The sequence below is a fragment of the Kogia breviceps genome, chromosome 6 (genome assembly GCF_026419965.1).
Source record: "Kogia breviceps isolate mKogBre1 chromosome 6, mKogBre1 haplotype 1, whole genome shotgun sequence".
NCBI classification, from domain to species: Eukaryota; Metazoa; Chordata; class Mammalia; order Artiodactyla; family Physeteridae; genus Kogia; species Kogia breviceps.
The window spans coordinates 73,289,164-73,307,047 of record NC_081315.1 but is presented as its reverse complement, the minus strand read 5'-3'; the positions used below and the strand labels follow the sequence as shown (position 1 = coordinate 73,307,047).

At 38.3% G+C, this 17,884-nt stretch overlaps 1 protein-coding gene across 3 annotated transcripts in view; it reads right to left on the bottom strand.

The window, feature by feature from the left end:
- Window positions 1–17,884, bottom strand: part of ATP10D (ATPase phospholipid transporting 10D (putative)) — a 121,930-nt gene that overhangs the window by 78,393 nt on the left and 25,653 nt on the right. For all 3 annotated transcript variants that reach the window (XR_010841049.1, XM_059067258.2, XM_067036044.1), the window contains exons 2-3: window positions 2,910–3,235; window positions 245–439 (exon numbers count right to left, since the gene is read on the bottom strand). Coding sequence is in view for 2 of the 3 variants with exons in the window: in XM_059067258.2 (XP_058923241.1) it covers window positions 245–439; window positions 2,910–3,199 (485 nt within the window). In the remaining variant the exon portion in view is untranslated. The remainder of the gene's footprint in view (window positions 1–244; window positions 440–2,909; window positions 3,236–17,884) is intronic.

Genomic DNA, 17,884 nt, shown 5'->3' with positions numbered 1-17,884 from the left:
CTTATGCCTAAATTATAGAAGCTCTTGCTTTATCAACTCCTGGGGTGACATCGGCTTACACATTATTGTTTTCCTATGATGGCTAAATTTAATTCCCTGTAGGACTTGAATAAATATTAGTTGAAAACGCCCCCCCCACACACACACAAAGTGTCCTAGTCATACCTAAGGGGGAAAAAGTAACATTCTGCATGTTTCTAAATGATGCCTGTGTATTCCCCAGCACAGCTGCTGTTACACTTACCTACTGTAAACTTTAGTTACTAAGTTGTTGATCTGTTTGTCAAGTTTGTATTTTCGGTAATCTTCCAAGCCATCTTTAATTGCAATAATTGTAAGGACAACCACCAGAGGCAGCATCGTAATTTCCTTTTGGAAGGCTTCTACCAAAGGCACCCAGTTCAGGACAACTAGAAACAGGAAATATAAATTGGCGACTCTGCAACCCAAACACACACAAGGAGGTATTAATATATCACGTAAAAGCCTGCAGCAAAAGAGGCAAAAGACCTGATGGTATTTCCCTACAAGTTTCTATCAGCTGATTTTGGATGCTACAAAACAGAGAGAAATAGCAAAGTCTAAAAAATCTGAATGAACAATTTATTACCCCCCCAGACATCTGCCTTGAGCATACTTTAATAAATGTGCGATATTATTTATTACATATATTATTGTAAATATTGCAATGTGACAGTCTTGAGTTGTATAACACATAAATATAAAGCACAGTAGGAAGTACTATCTTCTTTTCAAAAGTTCAAAAACTAAGAGGAAATTCAGAGTTAATGTGTTGTAAAAACTAAAAACAAAACAACAACAAAAACCAACTCTCTAACTTTCAGAAGTTGATTTGATTGTCCAAACATAAGATTCAAACAAGGCCCAAAATACTGGGTGGGCCAAAAAGTTCCATAACATCTTACGGAAAAACCCCAACAAACTTTTTTGGCCAGCCCAATAATTAGAAAAGCCCAAGGGTTTGCTTTTCGCTAAGATGAATGTTTCCATTTCTGCTTTTATTCTACTCAGAACCAATTTTTTAAGGAACTTCCTCTGTTCCTCTATTTTATATATTCAAATATTTCCCCACTGGACCCTCAGGCAAATTCAGGCAGCCTCTTTCCTTAAAAGAAACAAACAAAATCTCAATCTTGCATGGTTCCTTGAATTTTTATCACATACTTTTCCCATAACCAAACTTCTCAAAATAATCTACACATGCCCCTCCTTCCTCACCTCTAATTCCTTTTAAGCGGAAATTATTTTCTTAGCCCTTTTTGCTATTTCTGTGGCTTCAATGATTTCCATGTGAACTACATCCAAATCTATAGGGCTAGGCCCTGAACTCTCTTCAAGTTCCAGGTTCTAATTCCATCAAGGGCACTAGATTTCAAGCTCCCATAGACAGAAATACCCACAGCAGTTAAAGCCATTAATTCAATAAATTCACATCTGCACTTTAACCATATCCACTGTTCCATGAATGTATATGGAATGTATATAAAATGAAAAATGAGAATGAATGTATGTGGAATGAATAATAAATGCTGAGAATCTCTAAACTGATATTAGTATCTCAAACTCATCATTTACAAAAACAAAATGATCTTCTAGCCGAGCTTCTTTTTACTTCTGTCATTCCTTTTTCTCTTAAACCTCCTGATCATCACTTCTCAACTTGTTCACATCATCTTTTGACTCCTTTCACTTAATTCCCTACATCTAATCCAAAGTATCTGTAATAGATTATCCTCCTTTTTATCCCCATATTGTTCTAAGTTCAGGTCTCCGTTATAACTCTCCGGGATATATGCAGCATTTTCCTAAATGTTTTCTCCTGCCTTCAATTTGCCTCTAACTGCATTAGTCACAGAAGACTACTTCCCAGGCCTCCAGCAAATCTTCTATGCTACTGCCATTCTGCTTTTACTCATATTCCTTCCTCCATCTGAAATGTGCTTTGCAGACACCTCTGCCTTGAACTTCTTAACCTTCATAATTAAGTTCACATGCCACTTCCCTTCTATTGCTCTGGCTAGTAGTATTATTTCTCTTTTTGAGGTTTCCATCCTAGTTGGTAGCACCTTATAACACTCATCACATCCACTATGCCTTTTCATTGTATAAACATCCTGTTTCCCTTGCAAAATATAAAACTCTGTAAGGGGGCTTCCCTGGTGGCACAGTGGTTGAGAGTCTGCCTGCCGATGCAGGGTACACGGGTTCGTGCCCCGGTCCAGGAAGATCCCACATGCCGCGGAGCGGCTGGGCCTGTGAGCCATGGCCGCTGAGCCTGCGCGTCCGGAGCCTGTGCTCTGCAACGGGAGAGGCCACAACAGTGAGAGGCCCGCGTACAGCCAAAAAAAAAAAAACTCTGTAAGGAAAGAAGCACCATTTAGCCTTGCATTCCCTTCAATACCTAACCTGATCGGAGGGCTTCCATAAATACATATTACTCTGAATTATGTCTTTGTTTCACCTAACCTTACAGCTTACATCTGAATTTGCTTCAGAGCTCTATTTTCTATTATCAAGAAGAAAAAGCTAGAATTAAAATACACCATGGTTTAACAGAAAGAACACCAAAGCAAGAGTGAGAAGACTCAAGGCTATAGTCCCTCATCTGCTTTTGGCATCACACTGGCTAAACCACTGTGCCAAACTTAGTTTCCTAATCTGTAATATGAAGGTAACAATATCATCTCTTGTCATGAGAAATCATCTTATTAATTATACAGTGTTATGTGAACGTAAGAGGTCATCGTTCCACAACAGACTCTACCAGAATTGTCAAAATCATGTCACAAGCCTTAGGCTTAACAACGTTATGAAAATGAAAAATCTTATATATCAATTAGAATGACCAAGAACATTCTAAGATTTTTTTTCCCAAAAAATAAAAGTACCTGTGAAATTGTTCAAATAAATTTCTTGGCACAAAATTCAAAAGCGTGTACTTCGTTGTCCGTATTCTGTTATTCACGTAGGTTCCAGAAAACTTTTCATACTCGTCCTTGAAGGGCTGGAGGTGGGGAACAACAACCCGGTGCTTTCCTGCCAGTTTGGGGGTCTGGGAGGACTTGCCCCTGCAGGCAAGCAAAGAGGAATAGCTGTATGGCCTCTCATGATCGTCCCTGTTTGCACTGCCAATCAGCCGCTGCCAGTGATATCTGGCCCATTGAAGAGGCTCAGTCATGTCCAAATGCGGTGAGATCCAGGTTGTGTAGGTAATCTGGCAAAACAAAGAAAAACCCACTAAAATACTTCTCATAAGCTTCTGGAAAGTCTTAAAGAATAGTAATAGTAAAATTAAATTTTTTTCTATACTAAATAAACAAATGACTCAATGGTTCAAGGTATCAATGTGAGAGTAAAACAAGTCACTGGAACTCCGTTTTAACCAGGTGTTTATGAAATAGAGCATACACCTTCTGCCTCATGGGCTGATCACTTGATCACCTAAGCAACAAGAGACAGCCCCTAAAAGGCTATTCCACAACTTGAGGCAAATAATTTGGGCTTACTATGTACAAGTCTCTTAACTTATCATCAGTTTTCTCATCCATGAAATGGGACTGTCACACATGTCAGGAAATTGTTGTGAGGATTAAGGGAATAACATGTAAACCACCTAGCATAAAGCCTGATATAGAGTAAGTGGTCAGTAAAACCCATTCTGTGCAGATAACAAAAACGGTCACAAATGCTTTCCATCCCTGTATGCACATCCTTTCACCCATCGAGTGGTGATGTCTTTCTCTACCCATTGCAGCTACACTTGCCCATGTGCCTTGTTTTGGCTAATGAAACAGTAGTAAACCTGATACAAGCAGAGGCTTGAAAAGTGCTTGCTCATGGGACTTTCTTGACTCCATTTTCCCACTACCACATGCCTGAGCCTAGGCCAGCCTCCTAGATGATGAGTACTCCTGACCCACTTAGCAACTATTGCTCCTGTCAACATATGGATGAGGCCACTGACTGCCAGCTGACTGTCAACACGTGAGTGTGCCCAGAGGACACAATCTAGCACCGAGATGAGCAGTCCCAACTGAGTACAACCCCAACTGCCAACCCACCAAACTGTGAGTCAGTAGAAGTTACACCACCATGTTTTGGGGGTGGTGTGATAGAAAACAAACCTAACTCCTATCTAATCTCTTCCTTTTTTTCCCCTCATTTTCAAGTGCTTATTTTCCAAAAAATTCATCCCTGACTAGAATGTATGCCCATTAATTTAAAAAAGGAAAAAAAAAAAAAAAAGCTAACATTTAATAAGAGCACACTCTATTCCAAGCACTTTGCAAAGCGTTTTACATGCCTTATCGTATCTAGTATTTACATCAATCTTATGACACAGTCATTATTTCCATTTTACGAAAGAGGAAACAGGCTTAGAGAAGTTTAGTGACATGCTGAAATTCATGTGATTAATAAGTAGGTAAGGCTGACTCAAATCAAATATTTCCAACTCAGCAGTCTACTTTTAACTGTTAATGTGCTTCATTTAACTTTGTATCCAGAGTAGCTGGCACTTAGTAGATGCCCAAAGTTCATCCAGCAGGCTACAAGCATGTCAGCAAGTGTGTGGAGGGCAAGGTCTGGAGGTCTTGCTTTCTATCCTTGCTTTATCAATGTCATTGCATTTACTTGATAGTTTTAGGTTGGAGTGCACCTCTGGAGATTTTTGGTAAATCTGTGGGTGCGTCCTGATGATAAGAATTGGTAACAAAACTCCCCATATGAATCTGATTCAGGTGGTCCATGACCATATTTGCAAAAAAACTAGGTTATGTGCTAGAAACTACACTGGCTAGGGACAGAGACATGATTAAGACCTGGATCCTTATCTCTAGGACCTCAGAGTCTAGGTGAGGTAATAGGTATGTAATATATAAATGCAACCCCAAGTACGAAATAGTGTTCAAGGCACTGAAATAGTCTGGGCAAATTATTTAAGCTTGCCTCCTTCCTAAGCTTCATTTTAAGTTTATAACATGTCTATTGATTATTTTCTCTAAAGTGTTATACTAATCAGAAATTAATAGTTTCCCCCTAAGGACGTTAAAACTGTATCCAGCATTCATGGATCTGAAATCATAAATCATTACCTAGCAGCACTGAAAGATTTGGTCCTATTCTAGTAATTCCAGTGAAGCACTATTTTTAATAATCCATTCTAGTTAATACAATTGTTTACTCTATATTGGTCTTTAAGCAATCCCAGGGATTACAGTTATGCAGCATCACTTTATCACTGTATTTACAGCAAATAAGTTGAATCACAAATAATCTCACAAGAACTCATCAGATCTTTAAAATTTATATGATCTAAAGCAAACAAACAACAGGCAGAAAGTCACTTTTAATGGGAAGAATACACTGGCCTCCAAATGTGTGTATTTGTGCCTGGATATTGGACCCACAATACATAGCGTCTACTGTTAGTGAGAGAAAATACCCATAAAGTTGGTTTTATCAGTTTTATACTAGTAATGGAAACAAGACAAAAAAAGTTCTACCCCATCAGTTTGCTGCCCTTTGGAGTTTGCTCTCTCAATTATCTGTCCATAGATAGCTAAATCAATGTAAACTGGTCAAAATAATCCTATCTTTTCAATATAATGTTTTAAAAATCTGTCTCTGGGGCTTCCCTGGTGGCGCAGTGGTTGAGAGTCCGCCTGCCGATGCGGGAGACGCCGGTTCGTGCCCCGGTCCGGGAGGATCCCACATGCCGCGGAGCAACTAAGCCCGTGAGCCATGGCCGCTGGGCCTGCGCGTCCGGAGCCTGTGCTCCGCAACGGGAGAGGCCACAACAGTGAGAGGCCCGCATACCACAAAAAAAAAAAAAAAAAAAAAAAAAAAAAAATCTGTCTCTGAAATAATTTAAAAGCCTAGTTTTCACTTCAGTATAGTTGACCCTTGAACAATGTAGGGGTTAGGAGTGCCCACCTTCCTCAAAGTAGAAAATCTACCCATAACTTGTACTTGGCCATCCATTTCCACAGTTCCTAGGCATCCGCAGATTCAACCAACTAGGATTTGGTAGTACTGTAATATTTACTACTGAAAAATATCCAAGTATAAGTGGGTCCCTGAAATTCAAACCTGCATTGTTCAAGGGTCAACTGCATATAAAAATAGCTTTTTAACCTATAACTAGTAATGAGAAATTGGAGTTATTAAAGTAGTTCATAACATATCCAGAAATCTCCCCAGAATAAGGATGTAAGATAGTACTTTATCAATGAATCAATAGATAATGTAAAATACTTAACATAAGCACTAAGGGCTTTTCATGCATTTCATCCCATCAGGTGACCATTATGACAAACCTCATAGTTTTCAGAAGGTTGAAATTAGTACAATTTTATATTATTTCTGGAAACTTTAAAAGAGAAATTTTCATTTGCAATTAAATTCTTATTAAGACAGAGGAGTGTGTATCCCTCTAGGGTCCACAATCTCACACAACAATCTAGATTCAACTTAGATTTTTAAATTTCGGAATACAATTTCTTCAGAATGCAAACTTAGAAATAATTAAACAAATACAGCATGTAGGGGGTGTTAACTTCAGGTAATTCATGGTGTATCTCAAGAACTTCACCTTTCCCCATTCACTCAGTTCCAAAGAGGCAATTCTACAAATGGAAAACATTTCATTGCCAAAGTATCCCTAAGCCCACCTTCCTCTGTGCCTTTTCAGTCCCTTAGACTTGCATTAGGTGCTCTATTCACTCACATATTGTCCTCCCCCTTCTCCTTTTTCATTCTCAAGGAATTTCAATAAAGATAGAATCGGGGCTGGCTCACTGCCCTCTCTTCAGCATCCTCTCTCAGTCATGGAGTCTGTCCTACTCTCCAAGGCCATGTAGCTTATCATTTTGCAGTATCCCTCCCTCCCTTCAGCACTGCCACTCTTGCCTGAAAAGTAATTATTGGATCAAAGGACTGATATATATAAGATAAAACAGCGGTCCCCAACCTTTCGGGCACCAGGGACCAGTTTCGTGGAAGACAGTTTTTCCACAGACAGGGGAGGGGTGGGGATAGTTCAGGCAGTAGTGTGAGCCATGCAGAGTGGCAGTTGAAGCTTTCGCTTGCCCATCCACTCACCACTCACCTCTGGCCCAGGGGTGGAGAGGGGAGTTGGGGACCCCTGAGATAGAGAAGTTGTTAATGTTTTCAAGCACCAAGTGTGGAGGTAATTAACATGTGGTAAAAATTCTTTCAAATTTCCAGCTTAGAATTTATACCATCTTAGATCAAGGAGGAACGACCAAGGATCTATCAATATTTAGTCACTCTAGCTCAGTGCTTACAAAATTCATTAACTGCCAGGCCAGTAAGAAATATATTCTATGATGCAACCTGGAACACAGACACACACATACACACATACAGCTAAAACAAAGTCGTACAGAACAATTCTTGCCCTTCCTACTTGCCATGCATACATCTTCTACTCTATTCTCTTTCTCAGTCTCTCTCATTTTAATACTGTCAAGCTGCACTGAATTGGTTTCAAGGTTCACTAATATGTTGCTCTACAAACTATGGAGAGACACTGATTGCATGTGGATCCACATGGGGTGAAAGCATACATGGAAGTGGACAGAGCCATTTTTAGCGTCTGATAGTAGAAAGGCACTGAAAAACAGCAGTTGGACTAGAAGGCTCAGGGGAGGGCAACACTTTTCCCAGTAGCAAGAAGCCAGAAGTAGCCTTTTCATCCTTCCCCATCTACTCCAGCAAAGTTAAAAGTATACTGATACTTAGAGAAGGCTTCATTATTAACATTTCACATAAATATTCAGAAACAATTCTTTAAGATATGGAAGGAAAGCGAATCACAGTAAATCATACCTCATCAAGAATCAGAAAGAACCATGACATTTTAAAGCTTAGACTTTAGAGATTATTTAATCTAGAAGTCACATACCAGTAGCCCTTAAGCAAAATTCTACCCAATGATGTATTTTGTATCACGGTGTTGCCAAACACATTGTTTTACATTTTTTGAATATAAGACCAACATTTTAAAATGGAGACAAATTTACATAAAATACTGATAATTAGCTTCTCTTAAAAAGAAAAAAATACAGAATATTGGGCACATGTTTTCACATGGTAACAAACTTTGAAGCTTTTTCATCACAGCCCCTGACCCTAACCCTGCATTTTCTGGTTCACCTGTTTTAATTGAGTGAATGAGCACTCTGATCACCACTCTTTTTTTTTTTTTTTTTTGGCCTCTCCCGTTGCGGAGCACAGGCTCCGGACGCGCAGGCTCAGCGGCCATGGCTCACGGGCCCAGCCGCTCTGCGGCACGTGGGACCTTCCCGGACCGGGGCACGAACCCGCGTCCCCTGCATCGGCAAGCGGACTCTCAACCACTGTGCCACCAGGGAAGCCCCGATCACCACTTTTTGACAAATCAAATTCCTCCTGCTCTATAGACCCAGGTTTGAATATCGGTTGCATCACTTAATAGCTCTGTGGCCTATGTAACTGACCTCCTAGCCTCAGCTTGCTAGTGAATAAAATGAGATGCTGTTAAGAGTCATGGGGCACACTGCAGATGAACAATGTTCATTCTTTTCCCCACTCTTCTCCTTGGCTGTTTCTCAGCATAAATAAGTCAAGGTTGGAAACCCTGTAAATTGAGCTGAAGTCCGAACTTTCAACACATTGCTTGCAAATTAAAGTTGTCCAAGTCTAAGTAAATGTTCTATTTATCTGTTGATACTTGAGAAGTAAGCAGCATTCGGTAGGATACAAATAGAAATACAAACAATCACAAAAGACAGCAAGACATAAACTGACCTTCAGACCACCTGATCTCATCCTCAACCGTTTGCTCTAAAATTCATTCTATGTTTGTGAACAAACTGTATTCCACTTGTGCGGTGTTTTCCAAGCTCCCTCGACTGAGGACAAGAGTGCCCTGAGGGCCCTGTTAATCACAGTCCCCTAGGCACTTCCCCTGGAGATTCTGATTCAGAGGCTACAGAATGGGGCCCAGGAATGTGGATTTAACAAGTACCCAGGTGACTTATCAAGGAGGTTGCAAAGTATAACTTATACCCTGCAGCTGTGCAAATGCTGCCCTCTCTTTCAGGCAGGCTTATCAATCATATACCCACTCACCACACCAGCCTCTCGTCACCCTCTAGACTGTTTTAGCTTTACCTTAGAGTAGGGGAGATGGAGAAGGATCCACACAGGAGATACAATAGGGCATTCCCTTCTCTGCTACCATAACAGTCCTGAGCATGGCTCAGTCACTGCTCCTGCTACAGTGGGCTGCAGGTAGCTTCATTCTTCAAAGTCAGGGAACACAGCTAAGTCCTGTCCAGACTCCACAGAGTCTAATGCTTGGCCAAAGTGAGGATCATCAACAAATGACCATCGATCATTGAATTTTATAGAAAAGTAACAGTACGGGAAATGGAAACAAGAACACCCTGTTTCCTCTTTCAGGGCTCAGCCTGGCTTTCCTTCCGCAAAAGGGAAAGATGAAAGTTTGAGGTAACAGAAGCAGTCAATTTCAGCTTGTGACTGCATCATTCTACCTTTATTAGTAGAAGGAATCTGCTCCTCCAGGCCTGAAAGACTTTTTCAGGAAATCATTCTTTCCTTCTAGATTTGTAAGACCAATAAGCATATATTAGTGACTAAGAGCATAGACTCAGGAGCCAGACAGGGACATCAATTCCTGGCACCTCCACTTGCCACCTAACCATGATCAAAGGATTGTTGTGAGGATTAAGTGAGTTAATATATGTATAGCCGTTAGAGCAGGGTGTGAACCACAGTAAGTGCTAAGTAAAGATTAACTGTGGTGATAATCTGAGAAATGTTCTCCCAACAACAGTATTTATTCAGAAGTATTAATTGAGAATTGGTATGCATAGTATTGATAGTAACGACTATACCCAGTTACTCATTTATGTTTAATTTCTTCAAGGGTATGTAACTCACGCTCAACCACATGGTCACACGCAGCTTTAGCAACTTTGCTCTTCATTGAACTGGAGAATCTGCCAGGCAACCAACTAACTGAGCGGAGCAATACTCTCTCAACTGTTCCCAGGGGTAAACAGAGCAACCTTGTGGACAAAAGCTCCAATGAGCAACTTATTGTGAAGCATTTTTAGGATCTATCAAGAACATCACTCGTAATTCTAAGATTTAACCCACTCCAGGAAGAGCCGACTTGTCATGGTTTTCTGCTAATAAACCAGACGGTTCCATGCTTTATTTGACCTGATACTCTGCCACTGATTGGAACCCTGCCTTGAGAATTAACACAAAATTTTAAAAATATACCAAGAACTAAGTGCTTAAAGGTCAATTATCACTTGGAACAAGTAAGAATGTTTTAGACCTGGACATACTACTCCTGACTGGAGTAGTATGTCCTTAAAGGTAGGGAGAAGACTATTTCATTCAAAAAACAAAAACAAAAAAAACTATAGTTTACACAGGTTTTATTAGTCTCCATTCCTAACTTCGTTTTTAGTTTAACAGCAAACTACTACTATGTGAAAATCTGGATTACAACAAACTTGCTGCTGGTTAGTGATGGAAAAATACCATTAAAGATTGACTACACGAAAAGGACTGCATGTTCCTAGGCTCAGCATGGCTACTTGAAGCCTACTATTACCCAGAAATGCAGTGTCCAAAGCCACCTGACTCTGGACACCTTGCTTTAAGTGACATTAACATTTTATCTGGAATTTAGAAGTTAATTAATATGACCACAGACCCTAAAGATCAAGATTCTTAATATGTGTTAACACTAGGAGAGAGGGATTGGATATGAGATTAACACAAACCACAAGCTACATACACTCAACTTGCAATACTATTTCATAGCAAGGCAACTATGTGGTAGAAAAAAAACATTTTATTGTAATAATCATTTATTACCATCATATAAATATCTGTACTAAAATATGTAAGTATAAACTTCTTTATAATTGCCACTTATGAATATTGTTGGAAAAGCTCAATAAAATTTAGCAAATCAAATACAACTCAAAAGAATGGCTGCTGGCGGTCTGAAAGGGTTGACAGCATCCTCAACTGACAGCAAGAAAAAAGAGACCTAGGTCCTACAACCACAAGGAACTGAATTCTGCCAGCAACCTGAATAAAGTTGGAAGAGAACTCTTCCCCAGTTTTCAGAGGAGAAGTCAGTCTGGATGACATCTTAATCTCAGCCTTTGAGAACCTGAGCAAAAAACCTAATCTCACTGTACCTGGACTTCTGACCTACAGAATTATACACTAAGCTGGAGTTGTTTTAAGCCACTAAATTTCTAATTATTTATAGAAAATTAATGCAGAGGATCAAAAGTAGATCCTTGTATAAATAGGAAGGTAATACATGGCATAAGTGGAATTTCAACTCTGGGTAAATGGTAATTTGTAAATGGTAATTTGTTTAATAAATGGTCATCCATCTTGAAAACAAGAAAGCTAAATTCCTACTTTATAAATTAAAAATAGAGCTTTTATTAAAATATTTTAATGACTTTTTAAAATTTAATAACTTAAAAACAAATCTCTAAATAGATTAGAAGCTTTTAAGTTTTTAAAAATTACAGTAAATTTACTAGGAGATTTAGAATAATATTTTATTACTGTTAGCTGGGAAAACCTTTCCTAAGCAAGAGAGAAGTTAGTAAAGACAAAAAATTTAACCATTCATTTATCTATCATCTATCATATATAGTAAAAGTCATAAATAAAATCAAGAGACAAGTGCAGCTCATAATGACTGGCAAACTCTTAATATTCCTAGTATCCAAATTAGTTATACAAATTTATAAGAAACAAATGAAAACCCCAATAAAATTGGGCAAGGAATATGAATAAGCAATTCCCAGAAGAGGAAATCCAAAGGGCCAATAAATATGAAGAGACAGCCTCAGTAGTCACCAGAGGGCTGCAAATTGAAGCTATCATGGAGATACTGCTTTTATCCATACAATCGATAAATATTAAAATGATTAATTATAGCCAGTGCTGGTGAAGATAAGGAGACTCAAATCTCCTGGCAATGGGAGTGTAAATTGCTGCAATCTTCCTCCTCCTATCACCCCACACCCCCAAATTGACAGTATCTCTCAAAATTTTAAATACATATAACAACTGACAAAGCAAATCCACTTTGGGGAGTCTTACCTATAAGTATATGTACAAAAATGTATATTGTAGTTGGGGTTTTTTGGCACTAACAATAACCTGGAAATATCATGAAAGTCAACTGGAGAACAGCTGACTAAATCATAACATATCCACATTATAGGATATTATGCATATATTAAAAATAACATTGCTCTAGCCATTGACCTGGACTGATGACTATTATGTATTGAAGCAAAAAAGAAAAAAAAAAAAAAGAAAATGACAGAGAAACGTAAATGTAACCATCCAAAATTTGTAAAAACAAATGAGGAACAAACCAAAATGACTGACCTGGGTTCAAAGAATGGTGAGGAGAACTTGGACACAGTTTAAATTTCACTTTGGTTTACTACCTAATCAGTAAACAGGATTTGCAAAGATCTAGGATACACACGAGTGGGTGTAGCCCTATCCCCTGCCTAGTTCCTCATGAAGCTGACTATTTAGTAGTTTTGTCCACTGTGGAAAATGAGGAGCCCACCGGGTCACAAGCTCCTGGAACACAAGCCCACTGCCTTTTCAAATTCTTAAGCTGTAAGAGGGTCACATTATCACAGAAGGGTCTAATGATTAGCAACCAAGGTCTATCTTCCTGCACCACAGATTCATAGGTCTAGGTTCCATTTCTTACTGCATTGTTGAATCTACATTTGGCCTGGCTTTGGCTTACTTCACTTGATAACACAAGCTGCCTGGATGTGTGTATGTTTATATACGCTTGAAAGGACATGAATAAAAGTATAGAATAATTCACATGAGGCTGTAAAAATTGGTTATCTCAAGGAGGGAATAAAAAGGGAATAAATAGAAAGAGATTGTTAACTTTTCTTTCTTTTCTTTGTTACATTGAAAATGTATTTTTTTATAATTTTTTAAAATTAAAGTGTTTGAAGGAAGAAGTTGTAACTAATTGCTATGAAACAGTCTAATGCTGCCGTTAGCATTAGGTCTGCATAATGCTACATGATCCAATATTCCTTTCACTCAGAGAAGTTGAAAAAAACATAATTAAAGTTCTGAAATCTACAAACTATCAATTTTAATCATAAAATCAATTAAGTTCAAAAGTAAATATAAACCAAGAATTGCTTAGAGAATAAATGCTAACACTTCTATAATGATTATTACTGCTTATGAAATACATTTCACATATTTAAATTAAATTTCATAACTTGGTGTGGAGTTTCATTTGCATTTTTCAGAGGAAGAAACAAAAGGTCAGGGAAGGTTTTAGAACTCAAGGCACACAATTTTTTACTCCAAAGGCATGCCTTTCCAACTATACAGTCCTATTTATATGTAAAATTTTTAAAAATGAAATATAATCATTTTAAGCTAAATTATTTCTAACTAGGGTCTTTATTTTTTCTAGACAATATTAAAAACAAGTCATTCAATAAGAGTGTACCTAAAATAACATACCATACTATGTTCCTTCTTGTACACAAATGTACTTGAAAGCACACAGTTCTCAAAAACCCTGCTTCCCTTAATGAATGTTTAATGAAGCTTGTAGCAGGGCAGATTACCAAAGGTAAATACAGGATAATGAATTCCCATGGGCCCAGTTAGTACTTTAAAATTTCTGAGGTCATCACCAGCCAACAAACAACTAGGAATATATACATGATCTCACTCATCTTACAAAGAAAAACATTCTTGTGCAGTCATTTCAAGATGCTCTGCTTGTGGCTATCAAACTCCGCATGCATCAGAATATCCTAAGCCACACTCTTGTGTCTCTGATTCAGCAGGTCTGGGGTGGGGCTCAAGAATCAACATGTTTAACAAGTTTCCAGGTACTGCCAGTGTGCTGGTCCTGGGACTCACTTGGAGAACTGCTTTATGTTAAATAACCTTATTTCAAAATGTAAAGTTGTAATTAAGAGTGACCAGTTTATTAGATATCACTCCTGGTTTGGGGAAGCCCATCACCTTTCAGAGTGTAGACTAAGGCTATGTACCAATGACTTGACAGCTGATACAAGCAGACCCTCTCGCCTGAGGCTAGAATTAACTAAAATAATGAAGGTCTAGTTTACACAAAGAATCCCCAGAGATTGGTGACAGGCCTTCAGGATTGATTCTTTCTGCAGATTCAATACAGTTACAATCTGTTTCAACCAACATTTCCAGAAACTTGGCAAGGTAGAACAATGGGTCCAGGTCTTGACAGATTATCTTCTCAACCAAGATGAGAAAACACTAACACAATATCAAAGTTCTCAAATGCTTGGAAGAAAGAGAAGTTACCTCTCAGAGTCAATAAAAAATAGAGAAATTTTATAGCTATAGGTTTCTGAGAATAAGACAGGAACTATTTTGCAGTAGACTCAAGATATGAGACTCTCCTTGACCTGTATGTCACAGGTAACCCTCCCTCTGAGCCCTGATAAAACTTGGGCTGGTTCCAAACTGAGTCATCTCTGACTTGTCCAACTCTCTCTATAAGAGGCTTATTTCCTCAAGGAGGCCAATTCCTTATCTGATGGGTAATAATGATGGCGGCGAGATCATATGATGTCTTTGTTGGTTTCTCTGTTGCATCATGTGTCAGGGTAAAATGTTGGCTCCCTTAGTAATGACGGTCCTGTCATCTACAAAAGGAGAAAGTGCTTTTCTTCACCACACATAATCTTCGAAAAAGAAGATAAACATGAACCATTGTAGATGTATCTAATATAGGCTTTGGTGATTACAAGGATCAATTTATTTAGTGGAAAAAGCGTGGCTCTTGAATAATAAAGTTATATAATCCTCAGGGTTATTCATTAGGTGGAAGGAATCAGATTTGCCAAATAAAGTCATCTTGGAGTTCTGAATGCTATTTAATATTTCCTGTTAATTGAACTTCTTGAACTAACTCTCCAGTAGAAGTACATACTCTATATTTTAGAAATAAACAAAAGGCCAGGCTAGGGTAATACATCACCAAAAACATTGAACTAAAGTAATTACTTTTGATAATTAGTTATTATTATCATAAAAGGAAGTGCTATACAGGTATATAAGAAGCTAAGTCATAGTATCTTTCACTTTGACCACTAAGAAATCTTTGTGACAGTTTTGTCATTTTTAGGATGCTAAAGAGGAAAAAGTCAACTCCACTCAAGCACATAACCCTTTCTAGAAAAGAGTGCTTAAACCAAGCTCACTCAGTCCCAATTCATTCAACAACCATGACCTGAAAAATAGATACTATGGCTGATAGTGGAGAGACAGAAACAAAAGATACTGTTCTACATCAGAGAAGCATCCTCTAACTCATACTGAGGGAAAGAACCCTCTACAGCAAGGAGTGACAGGCTTATATCAAATTTAAAATTTCAAATACAACATGTTTATTTTGAAAGAAGGCAGAAGTATAAAATATAACTGGGATATATAGATGCATTGCTTTATTCTAGAAAAAGTTAACCATTCTTAGTGTTCCCAAACTTATATTAAATATAAAGAGTTTCTTCAATTCTCTCCTGTGAGAATAAAGCCTACACACACACACACAAAATCTCCCAACTAGACACTGAAAGATTTACCTCTATTCGTCAATATACCTCAGCTTTCTTGAAGGGACCACACATCTAAATGAGTTACCTTTCACTGATGAATTGGCTCCAAATTGAATTAAGCTAGCAAAAAGACAGGGAAAATGTTGCAATTATATGTATGTATCTCTGTTACTGGGAACTAAAAAAAAAATCTCACCCATACTCATAAAGAGTACCCACTCTGCGGTAGTTTATTCTTTTTTTTTTTAAATTTAATTTTATTTATTTTTTATACAGCAGGTTCTTATTGTCTTAGTCTATTCTTAACGCTAAAAAAACAAACATATTATTAAAATGTTAACGATACTAATCATTAATACTATGTTTTGACATTGGTAATCCTTGATGCTCCTAAAATAATGTTATTGAAATGACAGAATAGCATGTTTTTGAGATTCAGTTATTCAACTCTAATAAAAGATGATTAATTCAATAAACCTAAGATCATAACAACATCTACCATTTATACATGCCAAGTTCTGTGCTCGGGACAAATACACATTAACTTTAATTCTTACAACAAAGTACATATTATTATCCCCACTTACATATGAGGAAATTGAGGCTCAGACTGAGAAATTCACCCAAGTGACACAGCTTGGTAAGTGGTTGCCCAAGTCTAATCCAAATATCTCGGATGGAGTGAGAGCCTTTGCAGTCATTAGAAGGCTCTGATACCAGGCAGAAACACTTGAGCAACAGGTTGGCAGAGGCATAGAACATCTGGCAACCTACCAAAGCATATGCGGGTTGGGAGAAAGGACAGGAATAATATAAGGAAAAAAGACCTTAAGTCATTTAGAAGAAAAAGTTACTAAGCTTACTTCATTTGAAAAAACAGGGACTTCCCTGGTGGCGCAGTGGCTAAGAATTTGCCTTCTAATGCAGGCGGACATGGGTTCGATCCCTGGTCAGGGAACTAGATCCCACATACATGCCACGACTAAGTGTTCACATGCCACAACTAAGGAGTCCACCGGCTGCAACTAAGAGTTCACATGCCACAACTAAGGAGCAAGTGGACTGCAACTAAGGAGCCCATGAGCCATAACTAAGGAGCCTGTGAGTCACAACTAAGGAGCCTGCCTGCCACAGCTAAGACCCGGTGCAACCAATACATAAATTTTTTTTAAAAATGTGTACACTTTAACTTCAAAAAGAAAATTAAAGTTAACAAACTCAAATATGTGTTTAAGTTTAAAAAAATCATTAGATGTATTTAATAGAAAGCTCTTCCATATGAAAATAACATTTATTTACAATAAATGATTCATTTTTAACCTGACTTCAAAATTCTCTGACCTCACAGGGACCTCTAAGCAACTGACCACCCACCCTCTTCTCACTGCCTTTTATTCTTGCATGGCCGCACTTCCTTGCTTACACAGTCTGAATTTTGTGGTCAACACTGCTTTCACTTCCTGTACATTCTCTCAACCTCTTAGCTCCTCTTTCACTTCTTTCTTGGCAAAACTCTTACCCTAGTTATATTCAAATTGGTTAGATCTAAATCTCTACATGCTCTGTTCCAATATCTGCAAGATGAAAGTGTCTGAGAGAAATACACGAGGTCCCTGATTAGCGTCAATTTTTGTTGTTGTTGTTATGTTTTGCCCTCATAATGGCAGCAACATTCTCAGAAAAATGCTAAGGAACTGGAAATAAGTAAGAACATGTGCAAAGATATGGTGACAAAGAAGTTTCCAGCATGTTTAGTGTCACTTTAAATTCTTGACCATGAACCACAAGTTGGCCAGACATGCTGACTGCAATCATATCGCATTTCTAGTTTTCACTTTCCCACTTTCATAGCCAACTGTTTTAGACTTTCTCCTCTCTCCTCTACTTTTCCATAGCTCTCACAACTTTCCTCCTGCTGATGACATGTTTCTATTTTACTGAGAAAACTAAAGCCATCAGAAGAGAATTTCTACAGATTCCCCCCACATAACCACGTTCCAGCACAGAGCTCTTTCTTAAAAATTCCAGATGTATACCTTTGACAGCCAACTAGGCAGCTCATCTCGATTCGGGTTCATCTCCAAATGGTAACATGTGCAAAACGGAGCTCCTGATACTCCCCCACCAAAACCTGCTTCCTCCACAGATTAGCCCTGTCAGTTGTTGCA